The 20,397-nt window shown below is 18.3% G+C and overlaps 1 protein-coding gene across 1 annotated transcript; it reads left to right on the plus strand.

Moving 5' to 3' along the window:
- The first annotated feature begins 65 nt into the window (after positions 1–65).
- On the plus strand, positions 66–19,312 carry LOC128959972 (uncharacterized). Its single transcript, XM_054306017.1, has 3 exons — positions 66–115; positions 18,680–19,200; positions 19,278–19,312. The coding sequence occupies exon 2, from the start codon at positions 18,727–18,729 to the stop codon at positions 19,150–19,152; it is 426 nt and encodes a 141-aa protein (XP_054161992.1). The 5' UTR covers positions 66–115; positions 18,680–18,726; the 3' UTR covers positions 19,153–19,200; positions 19,278–19,312.
- Positions 19,313–20,397: the final 1,085 nt, after the last annotated feature.

Raw genomic sequence — 20,397 nt, forward strand, 5'->3', positions numbered from 1 at the left:
GAAACAATATATAAATTGGATTAAATTATGAAGATTCGTAAGACAGAGATTTTAAATTCAAAATTTTATTACACATTTGTGTTCACTGTTTTGGTTTCAATCAATTACTTTCCCGGTATGTTCTCAAATATATTTTAACATAATTTATGCAATATTTTTGTTTATATTTCCGAGAATATCTATTAAATTAATTAAAAAATTGTAATATTCTATCATAAAATACTATTTATTATTATATTCAATGATTTATTTACGAAATATGCGTTATAAACCTGTATTATGAATTTGCTATAAAAATTTATATTGTTTTTTTTTTTGGTTAATCATTATAAGTTTTGTAACTGAATTTTCGAAAAACGAATTTTGTTGTTATTTCAAAAGTTGTTATAAAAATTTGTATTTATAATATTGCAAAATTTTTAAATAAAAATATAAGTTTATAATTATAATTATAATAATAAAAAGCTTATGAATTAGCATATTTATATAAATTATAATGAATAAAAGTAATATTAAAACAGATAAATAAAAAAATGGATTAATTATAATATTATTAATATTTAAATATAATTATTAAAGTGAAATATACAAATATAATATTCAAAAGTATTTTAAATATAAATAGAGTATTACTTAAAGAATTAAACAAAAGAATTCAATGAAATATTAAATAATATTTAATATATAATAAAAAAACTTAAAATAAAAAATATGGTAAAAATAAAAACAACACTATACTGTACATCAAACAATATATAATATATATTGATTTCCAGTGTTTTAGTCTCAAAAATGTTTATTCATTTGAATGAAATTTGTTTCAATTTAATGAGATAACAAAAATTACAAACAGATTTGTCAAAAACAAGTACTGTATCATCAATTTATTGTCACAATTTAATTCTGTAACATTATTGTAGTAAATTTACAGTATATGATCATTCAATTTATTGATATAATAGGAGAGCACTATTGGGTCGATTGACATTTTATATACTCTCTTTTTCTCTCTTTATTTATTTTATCTTTTAGTCTATTATTTTATTTTTCAACTTTATCATAGAAATCTTTTATCTGTTTTAAGACTATTTTGTAAAAATTTAATGAATATTCTACAGTACATTATTGTTATTGAAATTAATAAAAAATTAACGGAAATGTTAAGATTCAACATTTAAGTTTTACTTATTTTAGTTTTACTGATAACTCATAATAGTTGTGATCTAAATGTCTAATTTATATAGCGATGAATTTTGATACTCAATACTTAAGATACTTTGTTGTTGTATTTTATTTTAGTATAATATGAAACATTACTATTGATCACAATAATTGATATAAATTTACATAATAGTGGAATATAAAAAATGTTTCAGTGTTTAAGTAGTGTATTAGATGTGAATCAATGTGTACATGAAAAACATGTAATACCTAATCAATTTTCAAAGTAACTAAAATCCCAATTTCCTGTTTCACTCTTTTTTATTTCTCTATTAATCGGCAAATAAGTTCATTTTGTTTGGTTATTGAGTTTTATAAGTGTAGAGTTAGTCTCTAATATACTTATGTTGGTATATGTTTGGTGAGAGACCTAACAAGTTCAGTACAGTACAGTACAGTAACTCAAAATAAGTCATTTGTCTGTATATTTGTAATGCACTTGTATTTGACGATAGCTTTTCTAAAAATATTATTTTATTATAATAATTTAAACTAGAATTTCATATATTATTTACAATAACTATACTAAAATATTTAATAACATATATTAAAATATACCGGTATATATATAAAACATATCTATAATATACTGATATATATATATATATATATATATATATATATAATGAATTTGAAGTGTTTCTATGTTTAAACTGAAATACAAAATATTTAAAAACACAACAATAAAATATTTTGTTATATAGATTTAAGATTTACACACAAATGTTTTTTTTTCTAAAATTATATATATAAAGATTTTACTATGAATTTATTTAGTATGGTTTTACAACAATAAGAATTTTTATATGAATATACAATAAAATAAAAATAGAAAATACATCTAGGTAAATATTTTTTATATCTATATTAAAATTAATGTACATGTGTATAGTCTTTATTATTAAATTAAAATTTATCCACAAAAACATCACTGAAATTAAGTATTTTCTACACAAAAATATTCTACAAATAAAAAAGTCAAACTATTTTTGAAATCATTGAAAAACAAAACTATTATTGACTTTTGTTTTATTGATGATAAATATATGAATGCATGTCTTTTCTCATTTGTATAATGATTGCAATTCAATGGGTTTAATACAAAAAATTACTTTTATGCATATAATAACAAATAAAACATATAAATTTACAGATACATGAATCTATGGTTAAATTTGATATTATATATTATGTGTGTGTGTGTGTGTGTGTGTGTGTGTGTGTGTGTGTGTGAGAGAGAGAGAACCAATCTATGAGTTGTATCTCCCGTTTTTACATTGAATGCATTGATGGGGTTTTGAGAACCCTTAAGCTATGTTTCTCTCTAGCGATATATTTGTTAGATATTGGATAGCATTGCGTCTGTAGTATAATGTCAGAGGAGTACCTATTAATGAAAGGCCAGACATATATGTGGACAACGCTTCAGTACACATATATTAAACCGGTATTATTATTATTAATGCTAATTAAACTACCAATATGCTTAGTTACCTGTCCTGGTTCCGAACCCGGGGTGTCATACTCAAAGGCCGACAACTTAGCCTTTCGGCCACCGAAGCCACATGAGAGAGAGAGAGAGAGAGAGAGAGAGAGAGAGAGAGAGAGAGAGAGAAAGAAGTTATTACTTAAAGTGAATCCACAGAAAGCCATAGATTTCAAAATGAATGTAATTTTAAATTAGATGGACTAATGTTATCGAAAAATAGTGTAGATATGTATATAAATTTATACACAATATTAGCTATATATACATTATAAATATAGTTTTATAATTTATAAATGTAAATCATGTTCAGTCACATAAGTTTTAATGTATTGTATTGAAAGCATTTATAGTTTTATAAAGCAAATACACTTTTTGTGAAATTTAACGAATAGTGTTTTAAAAATTAATATTATATAAAACTCATCAAAAATAATTATTAACTATTTTAATTACATACAATAATTATTTTTAATATTAGTTAAATATTTAAAATTAAAAATAATTCTTTAGATACTTTTGCGGAATATTACATAAAAAAGAATTAAATTTTTAATTGCAATTGTATTTATGATTAGTAGTTAAAATTTAATGAATATATTCTTTTAAATTTTTAATTTAATTATTTTATAAATAAATTAATTTTAAATATGAAGTACTTGTCAGGAAATAAAATGAATAACATTGTAATATATTGTAAATTATTTTATATTGTGAACTAACTATGAAATAGAATTACATAAAAATATTTAGATACAATAGTAAATTACAAAATTAATTATAAATTTAATAACTATGTAAATAAAATATTTTTTAAGTAATTTAAATGTTATCAACACTTTTTACTGTAATTTAACACATAATATAAATAGTTTTTTAGTGTGAAGATTTTGAAGAAGTGAAAAGTTTTATAAACATAAATTTAATTTTATAAAAAATCTTTTTATTATTTATAAATATAAATATATAATTAATTCTATAGTAGTATATTATAATAAAATAATTAAAAATGTTAAGATAATTATTATAATAATTTTGTATAAAAATTTATAAATTTATAAATATTTATTGAATATTTTTATTTATATATATTACGTGTTATTATACCTAAAATCTTAATGTATGTATTATTACACTGTGTATTACACATCTTAAATTGCAAAATAGTTTAACATATAAGAAGTCTAATATATATACAATTTATTTTAATACAATATATAATATAAAACAAATTAGAAATTGAACATTAATTTACGTATATATTAATGATTATTATATTAAATAAAATAAATATGTTTGACACATAATTTATTTAAATTTATGATTCATAAATGCTTAATCTTTTTATTTTATTTTACTAATAAAATTATTTATAAATTAATGAATTCAATTAAATTTATTGTTAGTATTTATGACAAATATCAAGCTATTTTATTACTAGTTGTTTGCACTATTGCTATATTATTAACTTTTATCTAAATGAAAGATAATTTATGATTTAATAATAGGTATAAAATAAACAATGGTATCCAATAAAATAAAATTTTTATATAGATATACATTATTAAACTATTTTTATTACAATTAAATTTTATTATTTTGTCATTTTTATAACAAAACTTGAATAAATTATTAGACAAACAAATCTGTGGTCTACATGACTGTCGTTTAATTTTATATAATATAAAACATTAGAGTAATCTATGAATCATTTTATCTTAAAAGTCAGTTTCAAAAATCAATTCATATTTCGTATTGTTTTTTAAATATAGAAACAGAAAAATGACGGAAATTAATGGGAATTTATTGTAAGAATTGTTTTTATGAAACACAAAAATATAGTTATTATTAAAAACATTAATTTATATTTTAAAATAGATAACACAAAATGTCATGTAATTTATAAAGCTTATTAATATATATATATATTGTGTTATTATTTAAGTATTTGAATAAAAGCATAAAATAAAATTAATAATAGATAATTTATAGCTCATATAATAATATTATTTTTACGGTAATTGCCAATCAGGTTAAATTGACAAATCTTGTATTTTTAAGACTAAAATAGATAAAAAAAAATACTTATATAAAATAAGGGATAGCCTAAATAAACCACTGCCCACAACATATTTGAGTGTTGACTCCTCAGAGTAGGCATCACTGATAAGGCTTTCAATTGTCACAAAAACCTAAATCCTAAACGACTTACCACTTGTTATATAGCCTTAAGATTTTCTATAGTCTTCATACCGATCACTAGATTTTTATTAACGTCTCATTTGTCTTAATTTTGAGTCAATTTATATGTGTTTTGTTAATTAATTTTATTATATATTATTAATCAATTTAATGTATTGTTTCTCAAAATTTATTCTTATATAAAATGTAACTGTATATATATTAAAAATATATAAAGTATAAACAATAGTAAATAAGTAATTATAAGATTACTATATATTCAGAAAGATTAAAAACAAAGTATTATTACAATAATAATAATTTTATAAATTCAATAATTTTGCTAATTATAAATTAGTTTAAATTTATTATAATCTGTTTAGCATTTATTATAATTATCATGTACTATTTACATAATATTACAATAAAATTATTAATATTTTATATTCTGTAATTTATTTAACTCTAAGGTAATAATATTAATATGGATATTAATATAGATATATTTTAAAAGATTTATCACAATTTATTTGTTGTATGAAATTACTGTAACATTTGAATCAATTGATTTTCATTATATGCCATTTTGACATTCAATATAAATCTAACACTTGAATACATCTAAATAAAGAAATATAGAGTATATTCACTTACATTTATACTATTGACAATTATTGTGTAATATTAATTAAAAATCAATACAATTAATTATAACATTTATCAAATTATTGATTTAATATAAAAAATACATTAATTTACTGTTTATAAAGTCAATTATTATTTTTTAATACTAATTGTTATTATGAATTATCAAATTTAAATTTAATTCCGCAGTTAGTTTTTTAATTTATAATTTTTTTAATAAAACTTAAAAACTTATTTTAATTATTTAGGGCTTAATTGGTATTACTAACAATTTTTATTTAAATATCTATTTTTTAAATATCAATTAAAGTAATAATACTATTTAAATGATATTTAATATTTTATAAATTTTAATGTTAATATCAATTTTATATCAAATGTTAAATTTAAATAATTTAATATTATTTTAAAAATAGTTTACTGTTGTTTATTGATTCTATATTTAAAATTTAATTAAATTATATAAAAGTTTATATTTACATCAAATCAGTGAATCGAAAAAAGTTTTAATGTAATGTAAATACTCAATGTATAGTATATTAAAATTACAGTATATTTACAGTAATATTTTATATAATATTTTCTAACTTAAGTAAAAAACATAATATCCATTTATTGAAAATATTAACTAAATATCAAAATTATTGATAATATCTAGAAACTACATTTAGATTTTTCATTATGTTATATGTTACAGAAATACTATTATATACAATAATATACATTTATTATTAAAGAAAATAAGACAAAAATTCAGTGCCCACTAACTAAATCACTCACATATCTCTCGATTATTTAATCAATTGCTGTCTTTCAATCAATAACTAAAACTTTTCTGTATTTTTTTACTATAAATAAAAATCTAAAAAAAGTTTTTGCAATTTTATTGTACATCACTTTAAAAAATGAGAAAAATATAGTATCAAAAAAATTATTTTTCTGTTTCATAAATAGATATAAGAATTTATGAGACAATAAAAGAGAGAATTTGATGAATTGGAGAAAAGCAATACATTTGTTGGGAAAGTGGTGTCAAACATATTGTCTAAATGACAGTTCACTTGACTTACATTTACAATAAACTACTTTTCATTCGTTTATGTTAAAAGTCTTTCTTATATTTGATCCTTAAATGAAAACACTTATCCCAACAATTCATATGCAGTGTAGATATACAGTACATAACAGGGCTTTACATGAGTTACTGGTCGTTATAAATCTTTACTAATACTTTGGGCTTACCATAAATAAACTATGGATACATAGTATAAAGTTTCTATGGATTTATTATATTTGATACATTGTTTATTATTATTTTAAATATAATTGACTTATATTCTAATCACAAATTTTAAAATTAAATTTTTAAAACTTTTTTTTAATAAAATTTATTATCTAAAAACATAATTAAGGATATTAAAAATTTATAAATAGTTTTATATCATCTCAGTTTTCATAAAATTTATATTACCTTATTATATTATTTATATTATAATAAACTACAATGGTTATTTATTTTTATAAATTTAATTAAAGCAACTTTATATTTCAGTATAATTATTTATTCACTAAAAATAATACACAATAAATTTTTATATTACAAACTTATAAAATATTAGGCATAAATAATTGGCCAAATAATAAATAAATTATTAAGATTTACACCGTTTATAATATAAATAATATATACTTTAATATTAGTTTTAAATACATTACTAGTTTATTTAAATTTTTAAAGTAGTTTTAGCTATTATATTTATACATGTATAGACTATACATTGTATAGTATATCAACATTTCTCTAATAAAATTAGTAAGATTTTTGTAATGTAAATGTAATGTAAAATAATGTCATAAATATTTTTTTTAATTGTTAAAAAATTGATGTTTTGGTTACTTAAATAACATTACTGACAACAATCACTTAGTGGACAAACTTTTTCAAATTGCTTTAAAATTATAATTTATAAATTGTTTTATTATCTGTGAAGTATCATATGACATTTAAAACATTTGATTAAATGTCAACTTGATAATTTGCATTAATTTTATAATAATAACTGATAAATATGAACTCAATTATTTATATAAAAAAATAATGAGATTTTTTGTAATTATCTTTTTCCAAGTATAAAATATATTATCACGTTTATCAAAATTACAAACCAGACTCATTTATTTGTACAAATCTGATTGAAATTTATATTTTTATTTGTATAACCATATAAATAGTATAATAAAATAGTATAATAATATTGCTTTATCCAAGACTCTAGCAATTATATATCATATAATATATAAAATAAAATCTATAAATACTATGATTAAAGCGAGTGTTTTGTTCACAGACTAGTCATTTAAATAATCACATAATTAGATGCAATGATCTTTTGATATATATTCTGACAATTGGTGTACTATTTAATCATTTGTATTACTGGTTGATTAACTTATAAACATTTATTGTACATACAGTACTCAATAATACTTTTGTTATGGTAAATGTTAGCTTAATTTTTTATCTATTTATTAGGTTTTATTTATTAGAGACATTTCTATATAATATTGTGTTATTTTATATTTAAACAAACTCTACTGTTTTCTAAAGTTATATATGTTTTATTATAAATATTTGTTAAGTTATATAATATTTAATTTTTAAATCATCAAATGGTTTAACTGCTATTATCGTTATTATTATTATTCTATTTTTGTATGTATTTAAAATGTATTTAAAAATTTAGAGATTTTGTGTAATTTTTAAAAATTTATCTATACAATACAATATAAGCTAATATATTTATTTTTAATATAAATTTTGAACAAAATATAGATCTTTTTATGTTTTTTATTAGAAGTTAATTTATAATTTACTATAAAACTTTACATTGTCATTATTTATGTAAACATAATCTTAATATAATATTATAATATACTGTAGTTAACCATAAATCTTATTTTTACTAAACTTACTAAAGAATAATATATATATATATATATATATACAGTATAAGTACATTATACTGTAAATATCTGAATACTATAACTTATTATAAGTTATTTTGTCCAAAAAGTACTGTAAAAACTAAACATGTTTTCTAGAAATTCTATGAAACTTAGTCTATAAGTGCGCTGTACTGTACATTATATTTATTATATTTACAATATTGAATAGTTAGTTTTTAGTATTTTATATACAAAAAAATAATTATATTTTATTATTTGTGTTAATATTATATAAAATATTGTAATAACTTAATTGCCAAAACGCTTTTTATACTTTTTTAAAAATATTTCTGAATAAAATTAATAATACAAATAGACAGTTAAAATAATAATTTTCATAGTTTTCTATATTTATATTTAAAATTTAAATTTAAAAACACAATTTAATTAATAAGATAAGAATTATAGTGTTTTTGACATGTTTTAGGTGATTGTAAAACCAAGTATTTGTGATATTATGTAAATACTATTAAATATATTGTTATTAGGGATGTTTCATAAATTATGTTTGCACTTTTAAGAGAGTTAGACCCCCTCCCTCTCATATGTTCGCAATTGTTTGCATGCAGTCATTAAAAAATATGTTTGCATGACCCTAACCCCACCCTTAAAAAAACAAAATGAAGGTCTCATAGGATGACTTTATTTGACATCAATTAATTTAAACAATAAAATAATGATTTAAATGAACATTTTATAAAATTATGTTGACTTTTAAAATATTTTCAAAAACTAGAAATAAGACTATTTCTATTCAAAAGTCATATATTTACAGTTTTTATCAAAAGATTAACTTAAACTAAAACTTAATTCGTTAAATTCGTTAAATTCTTTAAATGTTATTAAGGTGTTTATCCCCTCTCTCCTCTTCCATCTCCCCTCGTGTATGTAATATGTGAATCATCCCATATCTGTTTTAGTGTGAATTTTATGTTAAACACAATGAACTCACACTCAATAATATCACTTCTTTAGCGACACTTCTAAAAGCAAAGAACTCATTAACTCATTCATATAAAAGCATTGAATTTATTTACATATAGTCTTACAAAACAATAGATATAAAACTAAGAGACATAACTGACATTAAAGTACTGTTATATTAATATATAATGTATTACTATATCTGTATATTGTATTGATTTGTTTCTTATTTTTCAATTAATATTTTATTAATAATTTGTATGCATTTTAAGCACATTTGTTATATATTTTTTAGAAATGTGTTTTTTTAATTAAATACAATTTTGTTTTTTTTTGACACTAGAAACTATTCACTGCCCTTATATAATAAAAACATTGTTTTAATTAATTGATTAATTATATTTGTTTTATTATTTAAACACATTTTCATAGTCTTTATTTTATTTAAAATAAAAAATTAATTAATAATCAAATTGTAGTTTTATAATTTATTAAATAAAGTGACAACAGTAGTAATAAATTATTTTTAAAAAGTAGACACACTGTGTATTTACAGTATTATTAATATAAATTTAAAATAACAATAAAATATACTGTAATACATACACTATATAATGAATTTTTAATTGTAAATTATTAATTTATAAATATATTATTATTTTATAAGAATTTAATATAAGTTTTTTTTATTTAGAGTAAGATATGTATGTATTTATAATAGTTATGTATTTATATAAAAAATGATTTTATTCAATATAATAAATTGAATAAATTAATAGATAAATAATAATAAACATAATATTACTAATTTTTTACACAACTTTTTATCATATTATATATATTCTGTAGTTATATAGATTATAACTAGATTATAGATTATATATATATATATATATATATATATATATATAAGTAGTAGATTTTTCACTCAACTTAAAAATTTTATATCTATAATATATTAAGAAAATAAAAGATAAAATAATTTTGTAATAAGTGGTTATTTTAATCTATAATTAATTAAAATAAACATTTTTCTTAATTTTAATATAAAAACAAAATAAACTAATTTTACAAAATGACTTGAATTACTAATAGCTTCTTAGTTAATAATAAAGCATTGGTGTGTCAATGAATAAATTGTTTGATTTAAAAATTATTCAAAACTTTAGCTAAACTGATAAAATATACTGTTTATATTTAATAAGTTATCACATGCAAAAATACAAAATTAATCAATTAAAATAATTGTTTTATCTAATAACCACTTTGTACTATAATTTTATTTAAATTTTTTAGATAATTTATTATTTAGATTCAAATTATCTGTTTAATGATATACAGTGTATTATACACTTTAAAAAATGTAATTTGTATTATTAATTACATAATTCTTTATACATATAATTTTTAGTAAGTAATCCCAGTAGAGCTAAGCTTGTGTTGAGTAAAGTTTTTTATTTAAAATATGAAAATTTTCTCTTTTTTAATTACTATAATATTTGATTTTTTTAAAATGTAAATAAAGTGACGGCATTTTTTAATAATTATAATAATTTAATTATAAAAGTTAGATTAAATCTCATAAAATATCATAAATATGATAAAATATAATTCAATTGAACAAGTAATTTGTGGAATTATCTATTGAATATTTTACTAAAATACTGTTTATAATGCAATAATTGCATTCAAATTACAATTATTGTCTTGTAAGTTATATAAAATATAAAGTAAATTGTTGTATACAGTACTTTGAATTATAGAAATATCTATATATAATAATATATTTATACAGTATATTAATATTTAATTTTATCTGTTATATAAAACATATATGTATATTAATAACCATTTTCCCCAAATAGACAATAATAAACTTCATAATATACATAAAAATTATAGTCAGAAATAATGAGATTGTAAATTACTGAAAAACTTTTATTTGTCTAACACTATGATCACACACATGGATATTACCGACATTTATAAGTTATACATATACCGTGATATACTGTATATAAAAATTTTACGTTTAAGTAAATTTAGAAAATCATATATTGTTTATATTGAGTCTATAATTATGTAGGATATACTTGTATATACAATATGATTTATATTTTAAATTGAAAACAGTGTAATATTACCAATATACATTCACTCTATGATAAGTTATATTTTTATATATCATAATATACTGTATTTAAATATAGATTTTATGCAATTGTAATGTCACGCCACACCCGTTTGAAACCTCAAATAGCAAATGATAATTGTTATATTATTTAATAACAATTATATAAAACAATTTAATTATACTATATATTCAATAATCATATATTAATTACCAGAAAATAATTGTAGTGATATTTACAAAACAAAATAAACTATAATTACACTAACATTTTATTTGTTATGTATGTAAAAAAGTTAGACTTACACACGTCAAACATTTAATATATTCAAATATTTTGCATCTTTTATCAATAGCTTACATAAAGTTTACAAATGAATATTTATTTTAGTGATTAAATATTAAACTTATTCAAAGTTTTATGTTTTTTATTTAGAGATTTGCAAATATAATAAATTAGGAATATTTCTCAAAATATTTTTATAAAGTAATTTTACTTTATTATTATGTTATGAGATCCCTATATAAAGAAATTATTGTCTATTGTTATACTAAAGATTTTGTCAGTAAAAAATGATTAATATAGTGATGAATCATATAATACTGTAATACAACTAATTTTGGTTATCATGTATTTTACTACTATCTAATAAAATGAGTTAATTTTAGATAAAACAGTTCAAAAATTATTTTTTAATTAAAAAATTGCGGAAACTTATTAAATTTATTATTTTATAATTTTCGCAAATCAATGTTTTTTAGCAATTTGATGTTAACTAAACTAAAATAATGTAATCTTAAAAACTTAAAATAAGTCGCCATGCATTTAATCAACCCTAACCATGATATACACTACTGTTACACTAAACTTAATATATTTAAATCTAAAAACATAACTCAATATATTTTCAATATTTAATGTGATTTGGGTGATAGAGAAATAACTAAAACTCAAATTTATTAAGAAATACATGTTTTATTAGATGGCGTTAAAAGAAAATTTATAAAATTATTTATAAAATATAACAAAAATAATTTTTAAAATCACATTTAATTAAGCACTTGAAAATATAGTTTATACTAAATTATAAATTATATTAAAGTATTTTTACATTTTGTTAAATTTCACATTATTATTCTCGAGTTACCAATAAGTTACCAATAGATAACACAGAAAATTGATTTTATTTTATTTTATATACTATTATTTGTTTTTTTAACTTTTTTAAAATTTTTCTAAATAGTCAATCAATCGATAACTTTATAATGGTGGATTTTAACTTAGTAATTTATCATTTTAACATTTAAATAATGGTTATATTTCAAAATTTTGATTTGTAAAATTTGGATGTTTGCGAAAATGACTTAAACAGTTAGTCAAAAAAATAATATTTAAACATTTATTTATACAATTTAAAAAAATTTAATCAATTAATTATAATAAAAAAGAGTGCATTAATAGTATCTTCACAGTTATAACAAAAATCTAATACATTTCAAGCGCTACTATTTATTGTAAATCTTATATATAAAAACATAGTTATTATGGAATCTAATATTACGACCTTTTATTATTAATTAATTAAATTACTAATAATGATATTTATAATAATTAGTGTGTATTATATATATAACAAATTTTAAGAAAACAAAATTAATATCTAAATATTATGAACAAATTTTATTTTTTTTGAAATTTTCTAATTTTTGTATAAAAAATTCATATTCGTGAAAAATACATTATTATATTATATAAAACTCTTTAAATATTAAGTGGTTTCGTAATATAATTATGTTTAAAATTATTTTAATTTTCAATAAATAAAATTATATTCATAAAATTTCATAAATGAAATAAAATAAAATATAATATTTTCATTATCAATATTTTGAATATACTGTATACAAAATATATACAAATATAGTATGTATATTAAGTTAATAGACTGATACTGATAACAAAAATAAATAATAAATTAGTCAATAGTAAAATATGTAAATAATTTATAACTTAAGAAAAATAAATGATGTTAAATATATAATTTGTATTTTCATAACCCTATTATAACTGTATATCAAAATATTTAATATTATGGTTTGTTTGGGCGAAACCTAATATTTGGTAGTATTTAATGCTTAGATTAATTGCTACAGTATTTTATGGTAAAGTCAACACTTTTACTATTAATAGATATAAAAAAATCTATTTTTTATTTTGAAAATAAATAAATATAATAAATATTTTTATATTTAATATAAATTTAATATACTTTCAAATAAATTTTTGTAATATATATATAAACTATAATTATAAAAATATATGTTGAATTCTATATTTCTAATTAATATATAAATTTGTTATTTAAAAACATCATTATATAATTATAATAAATTCTTGATATTAAATATTTAATAATTTTTTTAAATAATTATTTAAATATAATATAAAACTATTATTAGAAAAGGTTTATGCAGAATATTTAATGAATAATATACTGCATCTATTAAAACTAAAAATAATACTATTGAATAATATAAACGATTATATTTAAATTAAAGTTTTTATATAATAAAATAATATAAAAATTTATATAAAAAATAAATTATTATGAAAACCACTTATTTCTGAATTATGTAAATTTTTAGAAAAATCAATTATGTAATACATAATTTAAAATATATTTATACAATAGTTTTAAGTTTATAAAGTATAATGTGTATTAAACGAGTAAATTAATGTTTTTAAATTTAGTAAATTATACAACACATAAACATTAAAATTTCATTTTATTGTAATATAAGACTAAAAACATGTAAACTATTTAATATACAAATAATCTGCAAATTATAATTTGTATTATAAATTAATTAATTTAAATATATGGTATATTTAACTTTTATTTAATCAATAATTTTAATAAAATAAAATTTGAGTTAAGTTAATGATATTTAGAAACATTGACAAAAGTCTAGTTACTAATAATTTTAACATATAAATAGAAAAATAAATATTAATTAGTTATTTTGATTTTATATATTTGATTTATCTCAATAAAAAACTTTAATTTAATTTTTTACTAATTTTACTGAAGCATACATTTGTTTGTATTTTACAAATTCAATTCAATTTATAAATCTTATGGACTCAATATTAAAAAATAATAAAAGTCTAGCATTTCTTTAGTAAAACTTAACTATTTTATATAATATAATAATATTACTACTAATAAAATATAATTAAAGTAACTATAAATTTTGAGCTATCGATATTTAGATCAAATGTAAAGACAAATAAATAAAAATTTATAATAAATTTTCCATAGAAATTTTTATATAATTTCTCATGAATAAATTTTTATAGAAATTTACTTTATTTTTATAATATTTAATCATATATGACTATTGCAATAATGTATTACTAAATAAATAATTTACAGTATTGTACAGAACATTACATTACTATACAAATGCTATCTTTAAATATTAAATTAATATAATTACCAAATAAATTATTATAATTGTATTTTTTTTAATTTATTCATAATTCAGTTATTTTTAATTAGTTTATAAAAATAATAGAAATTTAAAAAATAAATAAATAAATAAAAGGTAATTTAATTTTCACGAACTCCTGAAAGGAGATCGTATATCCATTCTATAAGTCTGTCTGTCTGTCTGTCCGGTGTCCTACGAGGATATAGGTTCGAATCCACACTCTGCTACACAATTTTTTTGAACTTTTTTCTTTTTTAAGTTAAGGAGTTCGTATGGAAACGCTTTTGAAGCATTCTCAACTGGTTAATATTAAATAAACTTTGAATAATAATATTTAGTTATTAGTAATAATTATTGTATTGCTATATGAAAACAACTAAAAAAATTATGTTTTTATATAATAAACATTTTTTAGAAACTCCAGAAATTTTTCAATTATTTCAGTAATTTCTTTTGCAAACTACTACTTAAATACCCAATAAATATCTCAAGTATTTATGATTTAATATTACATTTAATTCCTATCAATTAATTAAGCATTTAATTGAAAGCCACAAAAAACTCAATACTCGTTGTTATGTTATCTTTCTATTCATTCATTTTTATTTATACCTTAAATATTGAACATAATATCTAATGAAACTCAATCTAATGTATCAAAGGAATGCTATGTAATAATGAATTGATTTCATATTTGCAAACAAACAACAAATATTTAATTCAATAATATATATTATATGATACATATCTAGTTTGACACAGATTGTATCTATCAATATATGTGTGTTTTAATATATACAGTTATGTAATATTTATTGAACAATACTTTTTTATGCAATAATACGTTGAAACTCATTGTATTTTTAATAATCGATTTATTTATTTTTAAAATTAATATATTTTGTATTTATATATTAGTTTACTAATATTTACAGATGTATCATGAGATATAAAATGCATGCCAATTGAAATCAGTTATTTTTTGTGAAATTTTTTTATCTATAAATAGGTCGGTAGGTATTTGAAGATATGTAATAATATATTGATAAAACAATGTTTGATAAAATTGTCGGAATTATTGAATTTAAATATATTTGTTAATGTATAATATGAATATTGCTTTTTATCTAAAATTTGTCTTTTAAAGTTATATTAAAAGTATTCATTTTACAGATTATATACAGAATAATTGTTTATATTAATTGATATGTAAAGTGACCCCAATTATGACCCATTACATAGAAACTGAATGAACATTTTATTATAAACTAACAGCAAATTTATTAATTATTAGTTAGAATATAATATTTTATTTGGTTGTATAGGTCAGGCCCGTTGTGATGAGCTGTCATCATCACAATCATTATTGTAACGGTTTTAGTGTACAATCTTTTAATGTAATATTCATTATTGTAATTATTATTGCAATGCATTTTTGTATTACAAAAGTATGTTTTGTGATAAAACATTAAAACAAAAAAGCTATTGCAATGCAATACAATATAATGATATATAGTTTATACAAACTTAACTTAATTGGCAAAAGCATTGGCGTAGGTCTTAATAATGATGACATTTGTACGCCTTTTAATAAAAAACTATATCTAATTGTTAAGCACATAATATTACTAAAATAATTTCGATTAATAAAAAACATTTTTACATTTTTTAATATTAAAGTATTTTAATCAATAGATTTAATAATAGTATTAAATTTTTATTTGGCTATTAAGAAGTTATAAAATTTATTAACAGATAAGTAATTCATAAACTATAACACAAATATTATTAAAGTATAAATAATAGAAATTCAAATCAATTAAATCATAAATTAAATAAATTAAATACTACTAATGAGTTTATTTACTGTTTTATGTTTATGAGAGTTAAAATGGATATTATTAAAAATATTGTATAAATTTTCGTTATAGCAATTTTTGCTTCTATAGAGTATATTTTAATATATTTTAATGTAATACAATACAAAATATATCAAATTAAATTAATTTATTAAATTTTGTATAATAGGTCATCTTTTTGATTAACTCTAAACTAAAATTTTAAAACATTTATATGTTTTGAATTTAAATATGACAAATATGATAAATTAAAAATAAATTTATCAAATACTATATATGCATAATTTATATTTGAATTAAATAAATAAATTTATATATTTATAGAATAAAATGACGTAAAGCAAGAAAAAATACTAATAATTAATTGCTACAAATGTAATAATTTTTACAAAAAAATTGATTTTGTTTTTACTATACTCTAATTGGTTACTTATTATTAGCTATATATAGAAAAAATGATGTAAATGTAAATTAGATAGTATTTGTTCAAACAATTTATAAATATATGATATAAATATATTTTAATATATTTATTGCATATTAATTATTTTGATACTTTTCTATATTTAATGACATAATTATATGCTTAACGTAAATTTGCTATTTTGTCAGTTAAATTGTCAAAAACATATAATTTAAAATAGCATTTAAATATATTTATTAAAGAATTACTTAAATTGTTCAATAAATCATATTTATAATATTAAATTATTTTTAAAATGTTATTTAAATAACAATTTAGTAGTTATAAGCATTATTTTGTACAAATAAACTAAGGATATTTTTTAAAAATAAAATTCAAATAATATTTTTTTTAAGTTAATTTATTATTGTCAGCATATTTTTCTTATTTTACTTGTAATATTATATAGGAAATGTTAATAATTTTGATTTATAACAAAATAGTTTTAATAGTTGATAGTTTTGAAATGAAACATATATTGAATAAAATTAAACAAATGACAAATATTAAATTAAATATTGTTAAATATACTTTATTTTATTTAGATATATTGTTATTAATATAATGTAATATATTGTATTTAATACAATTATACGCAATTCACAATATATGGTATATCTAAATATTTACAATTCAAATACACTTAAATAATATGATATAATGTTATCTATTTTTAAATTTTTGATAAATTTTACGAAATATATTTCTATATGAATTTCTATATTATATTTTATACATATAACTATAAAATATAGAATAAGATATAAACTAATTTTGTTCATATAAATTAAAATATATGTTTTATTCAACTTTGTAGTCTTTTTTATCAATATGCTATGAATTTAGAAAAAAATTTATTTAATGTTATATGTTGATGCAAAATAAATAATACAACATTATTATAGTATTATAGTATTGAACATATAGAATATATTAATTTATATAACTTATATACATATAATGGAAATATGTTTTTTTGTTATTTATTATATTAAGAGATATTTGTCAATACATGAGATTGTTGTTAGTGCTCAGGGAATATACTAATGGAATACAGGGTATTGTATTAAATATATAAAAATATTATGTATAGGTATTGTTGAATATAAGTATAAATATAAAAATACTTATTATTTATAGAAGAAATTTATATAAAAAAATTGCTATAATATTTTTATATATAAATATAGTTCAATATATATTTATATAATATAGTATATGTATAAAATTATAACAATATTGATGTTTGAAAATTTTGAAATAAATAGACAATACATTTGGTGAGACGCGATATGAAGATGAGACGAGACAAGCAATGATTGAGATGAACAAACTGTTTCGACACCTGTTCCCACTGGTGCCCGATAAGGCTCATTATATATGGAAAGCCAGTCATTTGGGAGGTTCCCTAACATTAGATCAGCCCCGACATCAAACTTCATATATAGAACATATTGAAAATCCCGAACCACTAGTACGCCATTCCTCGACACCTCAAAGTGAAGCGAATGTCAATAAAATTAGAGAAGAGTCGTCTCAATTTGAAGACCTACCGATAGTCAGCTCTGTGGTCACTAAACCGACACCTGTGTTATCACCGATTCTGGCAAATAATTATCACATTATTAAGTCTGGCCGACGAATGCAAACGACACCACTCGGCAAAAGGGGTCCGGAATGCATGAGGAAGTGTATCGCACAGGGAGTACTACATCCCGTTCAGTGTCACTCACTCTGCTAAGTCTTGCACACACTTTCGCACATCCTTTTCCTCTATAATTACATTTCTGTGAGTATAGTATATATCATATTTTATATCAATATACCTGTACTAACATAACATATACTGGATTTTGTCAAATAAAGGTTGAATTGATTGGACGTATCACCAATTGGGCCAAAAATAAATCCAATTAATTACAATTAATTGTTATAAAGAATATATAATTTTACAACTCCTTAAACATTATTATAAATATCAATAAAATAATTGATAGATTTAATGATTCAGTTATAATAACAATAAATCAAAAAAATCAGTTTTGAGTTGTTTTATGTCAAATATGTCAAACACCAGAATAAAATACCCGGAAAAATAATTATACATTATATTTGCAATAAATACTTGTCGTCTAAATGTTTTTTAATTTGTTTAAAATGTGCAAACTATGAACTTTGTTTACGCTAATGTCATTTAACTTTTAAATCAATAGTCAATTTTATGTTATTTTTGTATTTTATGTTAACGTGAAGTCCTATCACTCATTTTTTTTGCTAAGTGACCGACAAATAAATATTATTATAATTGTTTTGAATAAAACTTTTATTTGAAGATTTCAAGCAAATTAACTGTTAAAAACATATAAACATATTTGTACATTGCATACATAAATTTAGTAATAAATGTATCATTTCTTAGATTAAATATTTTAATTTTTAAAACTTAGTGACAATACAGATATTGTTAATTTATTACAATGTGTTTAGACTCTCTTTTTATTATTAGTCAAAATATTTTGTTCAATATTTAATAATTATAAATAAATAAATATAACTGTAATAAAAGGTGAAATATAATGTTATCAAATTGATTAAATATTATAATAAAATTTTTAAAAACTACAAAAATATTTATAACTTTATGTTAGTTATTCTCTTACAATTTGTCATTATTTGAAATAAATTTATTATTATAAAAATAAATCTATAATCTCTGTTATAACAATATTTCTTAATAAAATTATTGTTAAAAAATGTTTTCAATAATTATATTATATATAAGTCTATTACTAAATTTTTAAAATAAATTTTATGATTGTGTAAAATAGTCTATTATAAAAAAATAAATTATCAAAATTATATTAATACATAATAGCAATATTATGTTTCTTTTAAATTTTATAGTTTTCCTTTTTAAAATTATATCTATTTGTTATATTAATAGTCTGTATTGTATAAGATATAAATTTATAAATTTATGTATAAA

The sequence above is a fragment of the Oppia nitens genome, unplaced genomic scaffold (assembly GCF_028296485.1).
Source record: "Oppia nitens isolate AA-2021 unplaced genomic scaffold, nextdenovo-longstitch-racon4-pilon3 scaffold4_pilon_pilon_pilon, whole genome shotgun sequence".
Taxonomy (NCBI): domain Eukaryota; kingdom Metazoa; phylum Arthropoda; class Arachnida; order Sarcoptiformes; family Oppiidae; genus Oppia; species Oppia nitens.